The 19,882-nt window shown below is 35.7% G+C and overlaps 1 protein-coding gene across 9 annotated transcripts in view; it reads left to right on the top strand.

Annotated features, from left to right (window-relative positions):
* Positions 1-19,882, top strand: part of LOC120860696 (oxidation resistance protein 1) — a 459,170-nt gene that overhangs the window by 396,132 nt on the left and 43,156 nt on the right. For all 9 annotated transcript variants that reach the window (XM_040236445.1, XM_040236447.1, XM_040236452.1 and 6 more), the window contains 3 exons: positions 6,584-6,736; positions 14,565-14,749; positions 17,641-18,398. In XM_040236445.1, the coding sequence (XP_040092379.1) occupies positions 6,584-6,736; positions 14,565-14,749; positions 17,641-18,398 (1,096 nt within the window). The remainder of the gene's footprint in view (positions 1-6,583; positions 6,737-14,564; positions 14,750-17,640; positions 18,399-19,882) is intronic.

Raw genomic sequence — 19,882 nt, forward strand, 5'->3', positions numbered from 1 at the left:
AAGTTTTTAGTAAAGAGCTATGTGGAAGTAATATAGCAAATTATTGCTTAACAAAGCAAAAATAAAAATAAACCAGATGATTCAGAAGTATTGCTTAGAATGATTAAAAGGTGAACAAAAATATTGCTTTGTTTCTTCTTTACTCCCAATATAAGATTCTCTGGACTCTTTAATATGTTGCTCTTCTGTTTGCCTGTATTCGTTTTCTAGAATTGCTGTAACAAAGGATCACAAAATGGTTGGTTTAAATCAGAAATTTACCTCACAGTTCTAGAGACTCGACATCTGGAATCAAGACGTTGGCAGGGCTATGGCGTCTCCTTACGAGGGAGGGTCCTCCCTCGCCACCTCTGGCATCTGGTGCTCACCTACAGTCCTGGTCCTTCTTGCTCTTGGTAGATCACTCCAGTTTCTGCCTTTGTAGGCACGGGGCTGGCTTCTCCCTGTGTGTCTGTGCCTTAACAGTGGTCTCCTCTTCAGGTAAAGAAACCAGCTAAGTTGGATTAAGGGTCCACTCTACTCCTGTATGACTTCAGCTTCACTTCATCTGTGAAAACCTGATTTCAGAATAGGTCACATTCTGAGGAAGAGGGTGAGGACTTCAGCATGTCTTCTTGGGTGATACAGTGAACCCATAACTTTGCCTTTTATAAAATTTAAAGAGAATCATGTAGTTTAGTCAGGAAGCTATAGAAGATTTTCTAACTCTAGTCAAATAACATTTTTTTAAAAGACATTCAGTGACTTTTCTTCATGTATAGATGAGAAGATATATAAAAGAGTGATGTTAATTTCTTACAGAGTTTTAGGGATCTTGATAATATATGTGATATCTAATAAAATAAACCTCCCTCTATTTTAATCATACTAAGCACATAATTCATTGACATATTGAACTTTATATACCTGAAAACAGATGTTAAAGTCATAGTACACATGCACAAAGTTAAAAAAGTTTTAGTTAGGAATATCAATGTGAGTTGAAGAGATTAAATACAGCATATGCTTCAAAAATTGTCCTCTTATATTCCATCCTTAAACTAGTTACAAACATTCCTCTCCCTCTGTTTCCCTTCTTCTTTACTCCCTGCTTCCTCTCTGTCTTTGTTTATACTATTATATATTTAAACCAAGAATAAATTTAAAATCCCTAAAATATATATATGTGAAGTATATTTTACCTATTATATATAAATTATTATTTTAACTTGCATGCTTTTAAATCTAAATTTTCGTACGTAAATATGTAACATATACTTTGTTATATAATATACATAAGCTTATGTTACATATTAAAGTTCAGTTCAGTTGCTCAGTCATGTCCGACTCTTTGCGACCCCATGAATTGCAGCACTCTAGGCCTCCCTGTCCATCACCAACTCCCGGAGTTCACCCAAACTCTTGTCCATTGAGTCAGTGATGCCATCCAGCCATCTCATCCTCTGTCGTCCCCTTCTGCTCCTGCGCCCAATCCCTCCCAGCATCAGAGTCTTTTCCAGTGAGTCAACTCTTCACATGAGATGGCCAAAGTATTGGAGTTTCAGCTTTAGCACTCGTCCTTTCTTCACAGTCCAACTCTCACATCCATACGTGACCACTGGAAAAACCATAGCCTTGACTAGACAGACCTTTGTCGGCCAAGTAATGTCTCTGCTTTTGAATATGCTATGTAGCTTGGTCATAACTTTCCTTCCAAGGAGTAAGCGTCTTTTAATTTCATGGCTGCAGTCACCATCTGCAGTGATTTTGGAGCCCCCCAAAATAAAGTCTGACCCTGTTTCCACTGTTTCCCCATCTATTTCCCATGAAGTGATGGGACCAGATGCCATGATCTTTGTTTTCTGAATATTGAGCTTTAAGCCAACTTTTTCACTCTCCTCTTTCACTTTCATCAAGAGGCTTTTTAGTTCCTCTTCACTTTCTGCCATAAGGGTGATATCATCTGCATATCTGAGGTTATTGATATTTCTCCCAGCAATCTTGACTCCAGCTTGTGTTTCTTCCAGCCCAGAGTTTCTCATGATGTACTCTGCATAGAAGTTAAATAAGCAGAGTGACAGTGTACAGGCTTGACATACTCCTTTTCCTATTTGGAACCAGTCTGTTGTTCCCTGTCCAGTTCTAACTGTTGCTTCTGACCTGTATACAGGTTTCTCAAGAGGCAAGTCAGGTGGTCTGGTATTCCCATCTCTTTCAGAATTCTCCAGTTTCTTGTGATCCACACGGTCAAAGGCTTTGGCATAGTCGATAAAGCAGAAATAGATGTTTTTCTGGAACTCTCTGCTTTTTCCATGATCCAGCGAATGTTGGCAGTTTGATCTCTGGTTCCTCTGCCTTTTCTAAAACCAGCTTGAATGTCTGGAAGTTCATGGTTCACGTATTGCTAAAGCCTGGCTTGGAGAATTTTGAGCATTACTTGACTAGTGTGTGAGATGAGTACAATTGTGTGGTAGTTTGAGCATTCTTTGGCATTGCATTTCTTTGGGATTGGAATGAAAACTGACCTTTTCCAGTCCTGTGGCCACTGCTGAGTTTTCCAAATTTGCTGGCATATTGAGTGCAGCACTTTCACAGCATCATCTTTCAGGATCTGAAATAGCTCAACTGGATTTCCATCACCTCCACTAGCTTTGTTCGTAGTGATGCTTTCTAAAGCCAACTTGACTTCACATTCCAGGATGTCTGGCTCTAGATGAGTGATCACACCATCGTGATTATCTTAGTCGTGAAGCTCTTTTTTGTACAGTTCTGTGTATTCTTGCCACCTCTTCTTAATATCTTCTGCTTCTGTTAGGTCCATACCATTTCTGTCCTTTATTGAGCCCATCTTTGTATGAAATTAAATAACTATAAATGCCAAATGTATAAATAACACATGAATTGTCTTATCTACATATTGTATAATATAATTTAGCTTTGGTGCTTTTAAACTTAATTTAAAAACCAGGAGTTTATTAAGGAGTTAAAATTTTTAATATGTGCTTTTTAAATGATGGTGCTCTAATTATAACTTAGTCTTATTCTTAGAACAAAATTTTATATTTGGAATATGTGAAAACATAGAACTTCATAGTTAGACTTAGATTTATGTAGATTTTAGGAAAGCAGTTCTTTATGTAGAAGAAATCTCTATATTTGTAACATCACAAATAAATTACTGAGTAAGAGTTTTCTTTAGATTCTGAATGGGAGCATTGTTTTCATAATTAGAATTTAAAAACTGATTCTTCTTTGCTTTTTAACCTGGTTGCTAAAAAGTTCAAGTGTGAGTGAGTGAAGTCACTAAAGTCGCTCAGTTGTGTCCAACTCTTTGGGACCCCATGGACTGTAGCCTACCAGGCTCATCCATCCATGGAATTCTCCAGGCAAGAATATTGGAGTGGGTTGCTATTTCCTTCTCCAGGAGATCTTCCCACCCAGGGATCAAACCCAGGTCTCCTGCATTGCAGGTAGACGCTTCACTGTCTGAGCCACCAGGGAAGTCAAAAAGTTCAAAGCTGGATCCAAAACTCCAAGTACAACACATAAAATTGCATTTAAGTTTTTCTTCACTCTAATATTTTTATTTTTTATTTGTATTCTATTGTATTCTGCATGTTGGTTTTAAAAGCCTCAAATTCTTAAGAAGTGGAGTTTAAATAAATTCTGAGAGTGATAGTTAAACATAATAATTTACACAAAATAAATGGTACCCATCAATATTTACTGGTTAAGAAATGTACATTGCTTTAAAAATAACATTTTCTTTTAGATGATATTATTTATGTTGTATGAAAGAAAATATTGGTATTTCTATGCCTTGTATGGCTTTTCTTCCTCAAATTTTATATACGTTAACCTATGTGTTACCAGAGAACATTTCTCCGTATTTTCAGTCACTAAAGAGCAAAACCTCAATAAAGCCAAGGCAGCATGGGAAAAGGAGAGTTTGTAGTTGCTAATTAGCTTATGATAATGATTTATAATAATAGTCTACAAATTATATAATACTTAATCGTACTGTACAGAAAAAAAGATGGCCTTTTTGGATCACTTGTCATAAAATTGCTTTACTTTTGCACTTTTGAACAATTGAAGTGATTATTAAGGCTTGATAATTTTTAATTCTGTATTTTTAAGAACCTTTCCATCCCTAGTGGCTAAAGCAAAATTGCACAAAGAAGCTTCAGAAAGTTCTCAAATAAGCCTCAAAATCACCTTATTAAGAAACAGAATTTGTAAATTCACAGAAATACAGAGATGCTGATGCTTTGCCATCAATATGTATGTAAGTTAAAATGAAGTCTGATTATGATTCCTCCAAACAATTTTGATTTCTTTTAAAGAAATACTCTTTTGTGCTATAATTGAAGCATTTGTCAAACTAATCTGTGTTGTTTTTAATAGGATTACATTGACAAATCGGAATTGCTAATGATACTGAGTTGTATAATAGAATTTGAGACTGTGATGTAACAACAGCAAACTGTTCTTTGAGGTCTGTTTTTAAGGGAAATATTTGACAGTATAACAAGGTACATACAGTTTTTGTGAATAATACGGTTGTATAGTAGATGATGTTGTCACCTGATTTGAGAGTAAGTGAACAACATCACAAACTTTATTTATAGTTTTGTGCCAACTTGCAGGGGACTTTCCAATGTCTTTGTATTAACTTTTTCCCCCTGTGCACACAGTCATTTAGAAGAATATTTGAAATGGAAAGTACATAGTATTCTAGTTAAGCTCACTAGTTGATTTTTTGGCACCGTGGGTTTTCATCTCAGCTTCATCTTACTCATTGGGCAAGTTACTGAATTTAGCCAAGTATAACTTTGCTCAAAAATTAAGGTAATGGAAAAAAAATAAAAGTAAATAAAGGCAATAGTATATGTCTTATGGTTTTAATACTTACATATAAAGGCTCCAATTAAGATTATTATTAATGTCCCTTATTTAATTATTATCTGTGGTAAATGAATTTATATATGATACAAAACTCTTAGATATAGTACTGCCAGACATAACAGGATGAGTGTGAAGTTAATAATTTGCATCATAAAATGAAAAGATTGATAATGATTTACAGTGTCATGCAGCGTTAAAATACAATTTCATTTTAGATTTTTAAAAAATATAGCTATAGTATATTAAATGTAGTTGTTTTATAGTGTTCTTAACTGGTCTGTTTTCAAAAATATCTGTTGAATATCTGCTCAAGTGCTTGGGATTCAACCCTCCATTTCAGGAAGGGCATATGAAATTTAGAAGGGAAGTCTAAAAATTCTTTCCTCATTTAGGCTTAAGAAATTAGATCTACTTATTAGAGTAGGAAAAGTTATGTTAAAATTTGGTAGTTCTTTTCAAGTATATAAGAGTCTGAGATCGACAAAGAAGCAGTCTTATTTATTATTTCAAAAGGATAAGTCATAATTATTAGGTATTAATTACAATGTGGCAGGTTTTAGTTCAAAACTCTGAAGAACCTTGCTATTATATGAAAACATTTTATGTTATTGTGAATTTACTCATAAAACATGAAATGCTTTCATTAGAGGTATTTAAAACAGAGATTAAATGGCACCTGTCTAATTGTCTTACTGTTGTACATAATACTGATCTTTGGGAGAATTGTGAATTCTGTGAACTTGGATATAAAAAATTTTAAGTGAAATCTAACATTTTTAAGGATTAAGACTATAAACAGTAAACAGAAAAGAACCAGACATACCTGTGACTTTGTCCCCAGCAGAACTCACATATTTTCAAATCAATTTAGTATTGTAGATATCACAGAATGTTGTCTATGGCCATGTACTTCAAAATTATCATTAAAGAGTCATCTCTAGATCTTGTTATTTAATATATTAATAAAGAATCAAATATACCTATATATCCAATTAAAAAGTGTTTTGATAATTGTGTTTCAATATAATTGTTTTTCTTTGTAATCCTCTATTTTAAGTATTCAAAAAAAGTTCCATTCTGTAAAGAAAGTCTATAGGCTTCACTGTGGAAATGCTCCATGACATCAAAAAAGTTAAGAACCTATGATCTAACTAATTAATACCTTATAAAATGTTGCTGATAAACTCATTATAGCTTGAAATTTTAAAAAGTTCTTCAGTGAATGGATTCTGCTGAATTCCTAGGTTTCACGGACAAGCCCTCACATTTTCTCTGTCCCAACACCTGAGGGATTTATTAAGTGATCAGGACCAGTCATTCAATTCAGGAGCAACTGAATGTGTGTGTGTGTATTGTGTGTATCCCTAAGTTGGCGATAGAGATGGTTTTCAACATTCTCATGATGATTTTTATATATATGTGTGTATATATATGTAAAAATTATCATTATATAAATATATTCTCATCAAAGAAGTGATTGAAAATATAAGTTTTAGTTGTGCTGGAGATCTTTTCCAAATTTTAAAAAAAGTGACTTTTTTCCCATTTTTAAATAATAAAAACATTTTGAGCTGATCTCCAGAATATGATGAGAAGGAAAAGTACTTATTGGGGAAAGCTGTTCATTTGGCTTTAATAATGTGCTTAGTTTTATTTAGTTCACCGAAATGCCTTTATCTTTTTTTTTTTTTTAAAGATTCCTGATGTAGTCCACCCAAAAGAAGCAACTCCCTCATCCGCTTTTACTGCTGTTCGACCTGCACGAGTTGTATCTTCAACTTCTGAGGAGGAAGAAGCATTTACTGAGAAATTTCTTAAAATTAATTGCAGATATATTACCAGTGGCAAGGTAAGAAATAGCACTTTAGAAAAACTTTTAATCATTTTTTATTAGTAAAATATGACAGTTTGCATTTATATTTTTAGTCATCAGCATCAGCACATGGTGATCATTTTAAGATAATCTTGTGAAATAGGCAGTTCTTTTACTTCACCATTGGAGAAGGAAATGACAACCCACTCCATTATTCTTGCCTGGGAAACCCATAGACAGAGAAGCTTGGTGGGCTAGAGTCCATGGGGTTGCAGAAGAGTCGGACATGACTTAGTGACTAAATATTCCTTCACCACAGGGGAAAAAAGAAACTTTTTAAGAAAAGGTTAGCAAGTGCAGGGTTTCTCTATCCTGGCCAGAATTCAGTGCAGTTTGAATCTGTGTTTTATCTATCACAATTGTTGATTTTCTAAGGCAGAGAACTTGTGGTATTCAAAGGAAATTAGAGTAAAAGTACCACAGTGTTCAGAAGAAATCCACATATTTCTTAGAAAGTAAGTATAATATGACACTGACTACTGACTTGAGAAGTCACAAATGAAAACCATTTCTTTATAGTTGTAATTCATAAATTATGAGCATTTGAGATAGATGTTTAGTGCTAGCTATAAATTTCCCCTGTGTACTGTTTTAACTTCATCCACAGTTCTGATATATTGTATTTTTTTCATTACTTTCTGTTTATTTCTTCTTTGGCCCATGGAATACGCAGAAGTGTCTTAGTTTAGTTTCTTTGTTAGTTGGAGTTTTTTGAGATATCTTTCTGTTACTGATTTTTAATGTTTTTCCATGTGGTTAGAGAACATATTTGAAAACTATTTGAAAACTTAATGTTTTATGGTCCACAATGTGGTAAATTTTGATACATGTTACATGTGTACTTGAAAAGAATATGTATTCAACTGTTATTGGGAGAAGTAGTCTATAAATATCACTTATGTCAAGTTGAGTGTTATTTTCTGTATCCCTACTGATTTTGTTCTATTAATTATTGACAGAAGGATGTTGAAATCTTAATTGTGGATTTGTCTGTTTTCCTCTCCTCATCTACCAGTTTTTGTTATTTTGAAACTCTGTGCTTATGTACAAAAAATGTTTGGGATTCTTAAATTGTCTAGATGAGTTGATTTGTTTAATTATGAAAAACTTTATTCTTGGTAATACTCTTTGCTGTGAAATCTGCTTTGATGGTTACGGATGTAGTCACTTCAGCTTCCTTTTGGTTAGTGTTGACTTGGTTTCTCTCTTCTTGTCTTATTCTTAAAGTGGGATTCCATAATTTATATCAGAATTCACTCTTCGTGTCCTACATTCTGTGGGTTTTGAGAAATGTATAATAACATGTATCCAGCATTGCCGAATTACACAAAGTAGTTTCATTGCCCCCTAAATCCTCTGTGCTCTGTTCATCCATCCTTTTCTTTGAATCCCTGGAAACTACTTATCTTTTTATTATCTCCATAGTTTTTCAGTTTGTCAGTGTCATACAGTTATTATAGAATCCTGAAATTTGCTTCTTTCAGACTTGCTTCTTTTAACATACATTTGAGAGTCTTCCATGTCTTTCATGGGCTTCCCTGCTGCCTCAGCACTAAAGAATCCACTTGCCAATTCAGGAGACACGAATTCAGTCCCTGGGTCGGGAAGATCCCCTGGAGAAAGAAACGGCAACCCACTGCAGTATTCTTGCCTGGAAAAGCTCATGGACAGAGGAACCTGGCAGGCTACAGTCCATGGGGTCACAAAAAGTAGGACATGACCTAGTGACCGAACAACAACAACAAGCCTTTCATGGCTTGACGACTTGTTTTTGTTGCTGTGACTGTACAACAGTTTATCCATTCACCTACTGAAGGACATCTTGGTTGCTTTCAAGTTTAGATATTTAAGGAATATAGAATATGCAGGTTTTGTGTATACATATATTTTTACTTCCTTTGATTGAATACTAAGGAGTGTGATTGGTAGATCATGTGGTAAAACTGGGTTTAGCTCTGTAAGAAACTACCAAACTGCCTTTCAAAGTGGCTGCATCATTTTGTTTTACTGCCAGCAGTCGCTGAGAGTTGCTGTTGCTCCATATGCTCACCAGAACTCCCAGTTGTCAGTGTTTTAGATTTGAGTTATGCTTGTTGGTCTTTAATAGTAATGCAATTTATACCTCCCTAATGATTTGTGATATTGAGCATCTTTTCATTTGCTTATTCTCTGTGCTATACAGTTGGGCTTTAGCTATCTTATTTTTTTTAAGTTTTAATTTTTAATCTAATACTTGCATATAAAGGACTTTAAAAGATCAACTAGTACAAAAGGGCATATAATGGAAAGCAGTAGATCCATGCCCACCCTTCTCAACTTTTGTTTTCCCAACCCAGAAGCAGAATCTTTTATATATGTCTGTTTAGAGGTTAACTCCATTTTTCTTAATAATAGGCTTTTCTTAATGTTCCTTAACTTGATGACATGAGGCATTTTCTACTGATTTTCTGCTCTCTCCTTGGTTTTTCTATCCCCCCTCCCACATGTGGTTGTGTCAACTATTTTTAACTCTTCTGTTTGTCACCTTATTCACTTTAAAAATATAACCACTTTATAGTCACTAAATATTTAATATTCACTTTAATAATATAACTTTAAATTTGTCTTACTCTTTCAACTAGAGACAGTATCTGAACTTCCTTGTTTAGGAGAATAACACCACTATTCCATTTCCTCCCCTCTACCTGCCAACTTGTTGCCTGTACTTGTCAAAGTTGGTTAATATTCCCTTTCTGTTCTGTGACCATAATTAAGTCTTCCCTGCTTTGCCTAGAGATTTACTCTAAAAATGAAAAGCCGTAACTAATATTTCCATTGTGATGATTATCTAAACACTGTTCACTGAATAGCAAAGTTGAACACTGTGATTGGATTTTCCGTGACTGCAGAGTCTTGATCCACATGTGCCAGTATTCAGATTCCCTTCCTCACTCTCCAGACAGTGGTTGAAAAACAGTCACATCTGATGTTCCTTCATATTTGAAGCATGCTTTCCTTGTACCGTTTGAAATGTTTGTTTTTCCCTGTAGGTTCTGTTTGCCCTTGTTTTTTGTTTTGGGATGAGGAAATGTGTGCTTTCCAGATAATGTGATTAGCTTCTAACTTTATCCATCTATTGACTAGAATTGACTCTATTCAGTTGGAAGTCTGTTCACTTCTTTTTTCTAATTTGGAAGATTTGCTTCCTATTTGGACCATTTTTGTACATTTTATCTCCACTGAGGTCGTTAGTAACTTTTCCTTTTTTTCCCCATAGGATGTCCTGTGGGGAGGATGCTCAGTGTCACTTCCCTATGTTTGTGCTATCTTTTGTTTTATGCACACAAGAGCTTTGCAGCTATTTCTGAGGATTTTCAAGTTTTTAAATTCTGTTCGTTGAATTAGCTGTTTCCTTGAGATTCAACTTCTCATTATATCTTAGACTTTTTGGTTATATTGCAAGCTTTCCACAAATAATGATTTTTGGTCACCAGTTTACATGAAAATATGGGTCATTGGCAGGACAGGCCAGCAAGTGTGTGTGCCTGAGGTGATCTGGCCACTTTGCTCTAGAGGAGGTGAGCTGGGGTGGAGGTCAACCATTCTGCTGCCTCCCCCAACCTCAATGCCATAAAGTTAGTTGCTCTAAATATGTAGATGCAGGCAAATGTTGAGAATCACTGAATCCACGACTTAGAAGTAGGGGAAGTTAATACATAGCCCCCAGGCCAGGTCGAAGAAGGTTATCAGTGTGCAAGTGAGTCCCTTGCCAACGGGAAGGTACCTAGCCATGGGTCGAGGCCAGGCATGACAGCTGCACCACAAGGCCCATAGACAGGGCTGCCATAGCCGTTGGTCTGGTGTAGCCACCCATTCAGTGCCCAGAGCCCAGCACTTCTTGCTGGCTCTGTGGCCAAATGGACATACATGGTGGGAACTGGTGGGGGAGGTAGATTGTGTGGCCACAGATATGAGTTGCTCTGCAAGGCAAATACCCTCCTTGTCTAGCTGCCCTTGGGCCACTGTGGTCCAGTTATCTATTTTAAATATAGTAGTGTGCACAGGTCAGTTCCAAACTCCCAATCTCTCTCTCCACTTAGCCTTACTCAACCCTGAGTTTGTTCTCTCAATCTGAATCTGTTACTGTTTTGTAAATAAATTCATTTGTATAAATTTTTCTAGATTACACACATAAATGATACTACATATTTACCTTACTGTCTGATTTACATGACTTTGTATGATAAGTCTCCGGGTCCAAGCATGTTGTGTATTTGGCATTATTTCACTGTTTTTAATGACAGAGTAATATTCTATTGTCTTTATATGCCACATTCTCTTTATCCATTCCTCTGTCAGTGGACATTTAGCATGCTTCCATGTCTTGGCTGTTGTAAACAGTACTGCAGTGAACATTGAGATGTGTGTATCTTTTCAAACCATGTTTTTTTTTTTTTTCTGGATATACTCCCAGAAGTGGGATTACTAGAGCTCTGTATAATAGAGCAGCTCTATTTTTAGCTTTTTAAGTAACTTCCATACTGTCCACTAAAGGGGCTGTAGGGTCTGCAGGCTTAGACGCCCTGCAGCATGTGGAACCTTCCTGGATCAGGGATCAAACTTGTGTCCCCTGTGTTGGCAGGCAGATTCTTAACCATTGGACTACCAGGGAAGTCCTGTAGATTTTTCTGATGATGGTCATTCTGACTGGTGTGAGGAGATATCTTCTTGTATTTTTTGATTTGCGTTACTCTAATAATTAGGAGTTTGAGCATCTTTTTTCAGGTATCTCTTGGTCATCTCTATGTCTTCTGTGAAGAAATGTCTGCTTAAATCTTCTGCCTATTTTTTGATTGAATTTTTTTAAATTGCTGATCGATTTGATTATGATGTACCTTGGTGTGGGCCATCATCAAAAAAATACACAGGTTGTCCAGTGGTTAAGAATCTGCCTGCCAGTGCAGGGGACACAAGTTTGATCCCTGGTCCAGGAAGATTCCACATTCTTGTCTTGTCTTGTGAAAGTCACTTAGTCATGTCCAACTCTTTGCAACCCCTTGGACTATACAGTCCCTGGAATTCTCCAGGCCAGAATACTGGAGTGGGTAGCCTTTCCCTCCTCCAGAGGATCTTCCCAGAGATCAAACCCAGATGTCACACATTGCAGGTGGATACTTTACCAGCTAAGCCACAAAGGAAGCCCAAGAATACTGGAGTGGGTAGCCTATGCCTTCTCCAGCATATCTTCCCGACCCAGGAATCGAAAGGGGGGAATTGCAGGCAGATTCTCAAGGAGCAGCTAAACCTGCATGCCATAGAGCCTGTGCTCTGGAATGCAAGTTTGAAAATGGGATTAAGAAAGAATGTATATATTAACTCTGTTGACTTAAAAAAATGCACAACATGCACAGCATCTCAGATAGCTCTGAGAAACTGTTCAAATAGGTAGTGGGGAAGCACAGTATATATGTGATTTTGGTAAAGGGGGAATACATGCAATCAAGCAACAATTTTTGGTAGGAAGTTTCCGCTGGTCTCATGAAGCTTCTCCTAGTCATAGGAAACAGCTGTCACCATGAAGGATTTTAGTGCCTTACCAGATATGAAGAGATGCAAGAACTGGCTCATAAAATCAGCTCCTGAGTATATCTAATTATCTAAAGACCTGCCCTACCAGTTTTCCCAGAGCAGAGAGTGCCACATTTCTGCTCTCCACCCTAAACTCCTTCAGGGGATGTTGAAGGTCAGCAGCTGCAATAGCAAACAATTTAATCTTTGTAGAGGTAGATGGCAAGCACCCATGGCAAATACCAGTTAGTTGACAGGGCCCCATCATGGTCTTAAATTCAATCATACTTTGGGAGGCATTTCATGACCATCCATCCCACATAGCTAGGAAGACTCATTCCTAGGTGATGATTTTGCTGGTAGGCCATTCAGTGTGCTATTCCAGGAGTAGGTCTTTATAGTCAAAGATCTCTGGACATCTGTCTTTTAATTATGATCCAGGAAAGTAATCCCTCTTCTTTTATCCTCCCATGTCTAGAATTAGACTATTACAATCATTGATACCATACAGAACTATGTATTTGATCAACTGCTTCACATTACCTAGTCATCATTATTTTCATTGGAGGTTCAGTTATACCTTTGGTATTGTAAGAAACAATAATCTTGTAAAACTGGCAAAGTGCAAATAATATAGCTAGCAATATTATTAAGATCATAATTAGAATTAAGCCAGGAACTTCTATTAGGTTTAGCCCAATGTATTCTCAGGTCATCTGATGTAGTCTGTTCTATACTAATCTTTATCTTTCAGGGAAATTATATATTGGCACTGTGCATAAAGCTCCCAGTCCAGTTTCCTAGTGTTACTAGGCTGGTTATCCTTAGTATAATTTAATTTTTCTCAAGATTAAGTGCTAAGTCACTTCAGTCGTGTCTGACCCTGTGACCCTGTTAACTGTAACCCACCAGACTCCTCTGTCCATGGGAAGAGGGGACCTTAAATCTGAAATGACCACAGCCTGATGTTAACCTCATAAATCCATCCCATAATTGTGGGAGGTTTTTTCCCTTGGCTGAATTTTGCTTGTTGTTCTGATTGAGCTTGAGTAGCCTAGAAGAAAATTCATATTACGACCAGGGTCAGAGCAGGCATTATTAATTGGCCAGATGAGAGGATCCCACCTACTAATACTGAATCACTTTATGCAGAAATCAAAGAAACATTGTAAATCAACAGTACTTCAGAAGTAAATAAGTGGATAAATAGTATGGGATTAAAGAATTTTGGGTACTTGAGTTGGAGTGATTAATATTTGTAACTCAAATGTGGAGAGATTATAGTAGAAAGCATTGGACTTTTTAGATTTTGGATCTTAGTCCTACCGCTTATTAGTTAGCTGTGTTGTTGATTATTTAAAACAAATTGCCTAGCCTCTCTCAATTTTAATTTTCTTGCCTCCATTCTCATTTCAGAACTATAATTATGAAGAGGAAATGAAAAATATATGTATAAAGCATGGTACATACAAAGCATTCAGTAAATATTAGCTAATATTAGTGGGATCAGCTTCTTATGTACTTCAGTTTGCTCATTTGTAAGATTAGAGGGTTGGATTCTTTATATTTGTATTGCTGTTTATATAAATATATTTAAAATGTCATAGCTTTTCATGATTAAAGTAGATGCCATATGCCTTAGAAGTCATAGAAGTCATCTAATCTATCCTATGTTACAGATGAAGAAACAGCCCCAGAGGCTGCGCTTGCCCAAGGCCATATAACTAGGCTAGCGGAGTCAAGTAAAGTTGAGACTTACTTTTAAAGATATTTTAAACAGATTACATTATTTCCTTTTATAGTAGATTGGGTTATAGGCACATTATTTATTAAACTTGCATTGTCTGCATGAAACCATTTGATACCTTTGGTGAGAACAACACAAGAAGTTGTGTGCAAATTAATGTGAAACAAGGCTCATGCCTTTGGAGGACTATAAAGTCCTCCTTACATTACTGCAATTATCTTGCTGATGTAACTCAACAGTTTACTGAGGCTGCAGATTTTAATTCCTGACTTGACTGATTGACGGTGAATATAATATTCTTTGAACTTGGCCCTGCTAACAAGGAGAATTTACTGGGAAAATTTGGGTATTATTAAAAACATTTTCATGAGAATGCCATAGTGCTTGAGTGTACTACTTTTGTATAATGTAGGTGGCCTAACATGGGAAGAAAATCAGTAAAAATATCTAAAATAATTTTTGGAAATGTAAACTTTGAAGATTAAACATTATTTTCTCTTTTCATCTTAGGGCACAGTCAGTGGTGTATTGCTAGTTACACCAAACAATATAATGTTTGATCCACATAAAACTGACCCATTGGTTCAAGAGAATGGCTGTGAGGAATATGGCATCATGTGTCCAATGGAAGAGGTGATGTCAGCAGCAATGTACAAAGAAATTTTGGATAGCAAAATAAAGGAATCCTTACCCATGTAAGAGTGATATTTATACTCCTTTGCAGTTTTTTCCATCTAGTTAGTTGACCTTGGTCTAATACCTCTTAAGTATCTTTTAGTAGTTTTATTATAGATGCTTTTCATTTTATCAGTAATGAAACATATATAGTGTTGAAAAGATTATTCTTTATGCACTGGAATAGTTAGGAATTGTTTTAAATTGATATTTGCATATTTGATCAGAGAACCTGATATTTAAAAGTAACCTGTAGTATTCATTTAATTCAGTGTTTACCAGCCCTTTTTCTTCAGATACGGAATTCATAATTCTAAGTTATTTTTATTAGTAATTTAAAGTAATATAAGTAATCAAGGATACGTTTCAAATTTTCCTTAGAAGAGCCTGGAGAGTTGGGTGTGGGATTTGGGAGAGGTCATGAGCAAAGACCTGACGTTGGTACAACCAGAGCAGCTTTGTCTTTTATTTACTGATTTTATATGTTTGCATCCTTCTCTCTCAGGAAACTATGAAATATAGGGGAGAAGACCCATAGATTGCACAAGTGTAAAGTTAACCCTAGAATGTACTGGTTATGGAATTTGTGTGTTTCAAGCAATAGGTGTGAGGTTACAGGTCAGCACAGCCTGTGAAAGTAATGACAGAGAGAAAAGGGAAGGATAATAAATAAGAAAATAAAAGATAGGTCTACAAAGAAAGGAATAGGAAAGTACAAAGGAAGAAAATTAAAATAGAAAAGAGCTTCCCTATTTCTTCATAATTTGTCATTCCTTTGTCAACGGTTTAAAAACTGTCTTCACTTTAACTGATACTGAGATTTCTGTCCCTGTAATAACCTATAAAGTTGATAATGATTGTTTTAAAATTAACCTTTGTGAGATAGAACTACTTACAAAAGAGAGAAAGTTATTTTTGTCTCTGAGGCAGACTATATAAATTGTTAGAATACCTAAGGTAGAATAAAATCATTTATTTAAGAATGTCCATTATACCTCCCACCCCAATAGATAACTATTTTGGCGTGGTAAACTCATCTTTAGAGATGCAGATTATTCCTAAGATTGCCTCTACTGTTAGTTTTTAATATATCATCATCCAAAATCAGTCTGAGCAAATAAAGATTACTGTGGCAGGTAGAGAGGTGAGGCAAAGGTGAAGGAGTGAAGGATTAGATTAAAAGGGAATCAAGATTATAGCTATGTCAGTCATGAGTGAGATCATTTTCTCTTGCCCTGATTTTCCGTTTGTGTTAGGATACTTCGGGATTTTATTGAGTATTATGTGGTATGGTACCTAACTATTCTACACAGATGCTGTGGGACTCTTCCTCTTCCTCTTCTAAATCACTTTTTTATCATTTAGAACATCACCTGGAAAGACCATCTATTTGATCCAAACATTTTTTAAAAAGTACTCCAAAAAGAGATTTCTTTAAATCCTGCCTTATGAATTGATTAAAAATAAATATCTGGCAACAGATCAGATAAATGAGTCATGTGATTTTGCAGAATAATGTTATATATGGTAAAAATGAGGTGTATAAGATTTTATTGGTTTTCTTCTGTCTTATATTGGGAAGTTGATTTCAAAGGTATTGTTCAGGAACAATAGCAGCATGATTGACAAAAAAAAAAAAAAAAATGTTACAACACTTATCTAAATCTGTGTCCTGTTGGATTTACTTAACTTTATCTCTTACCTAAGGGTCTTCTACAGATAGTTTCTCAACTCTTTTTGCTGAGTTCCAGGACTCTTGCCTGGAAAATCCCATGGAGGAGCAGCATGGGCTCTTTGTAACCCCACTTCACTTTCTTTCAGGACCCTGTGTGTGCAGTTTTAGTCGATCACCAGTAGGTGACACTGTTACATATTTAATAGCACAGACTAGATGCTTGGATTTCTTAAGGTGAATCAGTCAGTGCAAGGAAAGCAGAGATAGGAATTGGACTTCAACTAACTGATACTTTTTAAAAACTAAAATTTACCTATCCTATGCACAATAAAATTATGTTTATCATTATAAAAATATCAAATACTAGAATAAGAGGGAAAGAGTTACCCATCTTCACCATCCAGAGGTCACCAATAAATTTTGTGTCAACTTACTTCCCAGTCTTTTCTATTCTCAAACTTGCATAAATATTCTTTTCCCACTAAAAACTCATATCGTTTCCATTTACTAGTTTTTAGCCATCGTTTTAAATTGTTGATTTGTATATCATGCTGTAGTCTGCCTCCATGCAGAACTTACACTACCTAATCTTTGAACATTAGTGCTTGTATATTACAAACGGCATTAAACATGGAAATCTAGAAGTAATGATGAATCATTCAGCCAGCTAATATCTAACCTGTTAGCTGAACAAGTTCTCTTAGAATTGTTAAGAGTTGTCACTGGAACCATGAAGAATTCCTCTAAGTACTTTTGCCTTGATTCTGTTCAGGTTGATTTTTAGCTTTGCATTTGAGTCATTTATTTTAGTTTAATTTCTGTTTAAATCTATATAAGCACTATGTGTGTGTACATAGTATCAGTCAATGTGCTTTATTAACACATTTAAAATTTTAATTAAAACTTTATTTAATCCTATTTTTCATATTTCATCAGTGAGTAAATTTTAGTTTAGAATTACAGCTTCACCCAAAAGTTGTGTCTTCAACTTGTCTTCAGGTAGATCAGTTCAGTAAATCTTACACTGATAGATATTTCCCATATCTTAAGTAGTTGGTGCAAAAACTTAATTAATTACTTGTTCTATACGAATCAGTTTTTTAGTATGCTATTAAGAGATGTATGCTGTGTCCTTTTAGAAAAGCCTTTTTAGTGATATTAATTCAGTGTTAAGTTTGTGGAAAATAAAATTCTATAATTTAAAAAATAATAACTTTAAATTTTGTTTACTGACAGAGAGATAGATCAGTTATCAGGAAGGGACTTCTGCCATTTAAAGAAAGTGACAAGAAGTAATACTGATGAACTAGACTCAAGAATCCGTGATGCAGCTAATGATAGTGCCAGCACTGCTCCTAGGAGCACTGAGGAGTCTCTTTCTGAAGATGTGTTCACAGAATCAGAACTCTCTCCTATTCGGGAGGAGCTTATTTCTTCAGATGAGCTACGACACGATAAATCATCTGGCGCATCATCAGAATCTGTGCAGACCATCACTCAGAGTGGAGTAGAGTGTTTGACGGTCATATCAGAGGCTGCTAGTACGCCCGATCACCTAAAATCTGGTTCTGGACATACTGCCAGTGAAGTTGGGACTCTTTCTCTTAAAACTGGTTTAAATAATCTTGAAATGGCCTCTAAGGAAGGAGATCAGGCTGCAGATAATCTTCAAAAAATATCAGGTCTTAAAGAACAAAGCACAGGTATAAAAAAAGATAACCAGGAGTTTCCTCTTAATGAGAATTCACTACATCAAGAAGAAGTTGAAAAAGAAAGTATGCCTTGTGGGGAAGCAATGGAATTTAAACAAAAGCAAGTTGTCAACAAAGGAAAACAAGGAAGGGAACAAAATCAGGACTCAGAGACTGAGGTAGAAGAGCTACGGAAACTCTGGAAATCTCATTCCATGCAACAAACTAAACAGCAGAGGGAGAATATTCAACAGGTGTCACAAAAAGAAATTAAGCATAAAATAGCAACAGCCGATATAGAAGGTAAGTGTTGAGGAATATATATAGTTAGTTTGTCTTACTGTATATTGTCTCCCTCTTTTCTCACTGACTCAGAAGCTGCTGTATCTTAGGCCACCCTGAAGGATAATGTGGTGGCCCTTGACGGATGTTTCTCTGGGACAAGTGCATAGTGTCTGGTTTCTACTGTCTTGTCCCACAGTGGATTGTACATGTAATGAGCATCCTTTCCACCATGTGTATGCATTCCTTATTCACTGCATTCTGTCTTTAAACAATATATTTCTTGAAAATGTGCACAAGTCTATCATACCTATGATTTCTCCTCCCCCCCTTTTTTTTCATTTAGTTCTTGGTATGTTACATCATTAGAATACTATTTAAAATTGGGTAGTGTGTTAGTTGCTCAGTCATGTCTGACCCTTTGCAACCCCATGGACTGTAGCCCACCAAGCTCCTCTCTCCATGGAATTTTCCAGGTGAGAATACTGGAGTGGGTAGACATTCCCTTCTCCAGGGGATCTTCCCAACTCAGGGATCGAACCTAGGTCTCCTGCTTTGCAGGCAGATTCTTTACAATCTGAGCCACCAGGGTAGCCCCTTAAAATTGTATATATAATATCATAATTGCAATTTGTAATTGCCAAAGTTATATAATCTCTTCATTTTTTAAAAGTGTATTAAGTCATAAAATCTGTTTCTGAAATTCTTCCAGGTATCCACAGGTTTCATCATTGTCTGGTTGTTTTTCTTTAAAAAGCAGTACTAAGGAGACTTCCCTGGCTGTCCACTGGCTAAGACTGTGCTTCCAGTGCAGGGGGCCCAAGTTCAGTCCCTGGTCGGGGAACTAAGATCCCAGATGCCATGCGCTGTGGCCATAAATGAACTAAAGATTTTTAATTTAAAATAAATAAAAAGCAGAACTAAGATAAATTAAATACCATTTTCTCTTTCAATTTTGTATTTTCATACTGTTTACTTTTGAAAATTATAGTAATAGTTTTTATTTCTACTATACAATGATTCTGCTTTGTACATTATGTTAAAAGTGGTATAACTCAAGTATCTTAGCTAGCATTTCTCATATTCTGTTGGAGTATTGATTTCAGATTAATCTAATTTACATGTTTCTGTTTTATAATTAAAATTGTAATTGTTAAAATATGCATAAAATAAGATTTACGAGTTTCACCATTTTTAATGTAAAATATAGGAGCTTTAGGCATATTCACATTATTGTACAACCATCACCACCATCCATTTCCAGAACTTTTTCATCTTCCTGAGCTGAAACTCTCTGCTTATTAAATGATAACTTCCATTCTCCCCTCCTTACAGCCCTTGGCAAGCACCATTCTATATTTTCCCTTTTGTGTGTGGCTTATATCCGTTAGCATAATGCCTTCAAGTTTCGTCTATGTTGTAGTGTGTCAGAATTTTCTTTCTATATAAAGCTGAATAATATTCCATTATACACAGCACATCTTCTTGATATGTTCATTTGTTGA

This window comes from Oryx dammah, unplaced genomic scaffold (genome assembly GCF_014754425.2).
Source record: "Oryx dammah isolate SB20612 unplaced genomic scaffold, SCBI_Odam_1.1 HiC_scaffold_11163, whole genome shotgun sequence".
Taxonomy (NCBI): Eukaryota; Metazoa; Chordata; class Mammalia; order Artiodactyla; family Bovidae; genus Oryx; species Oryx dammah.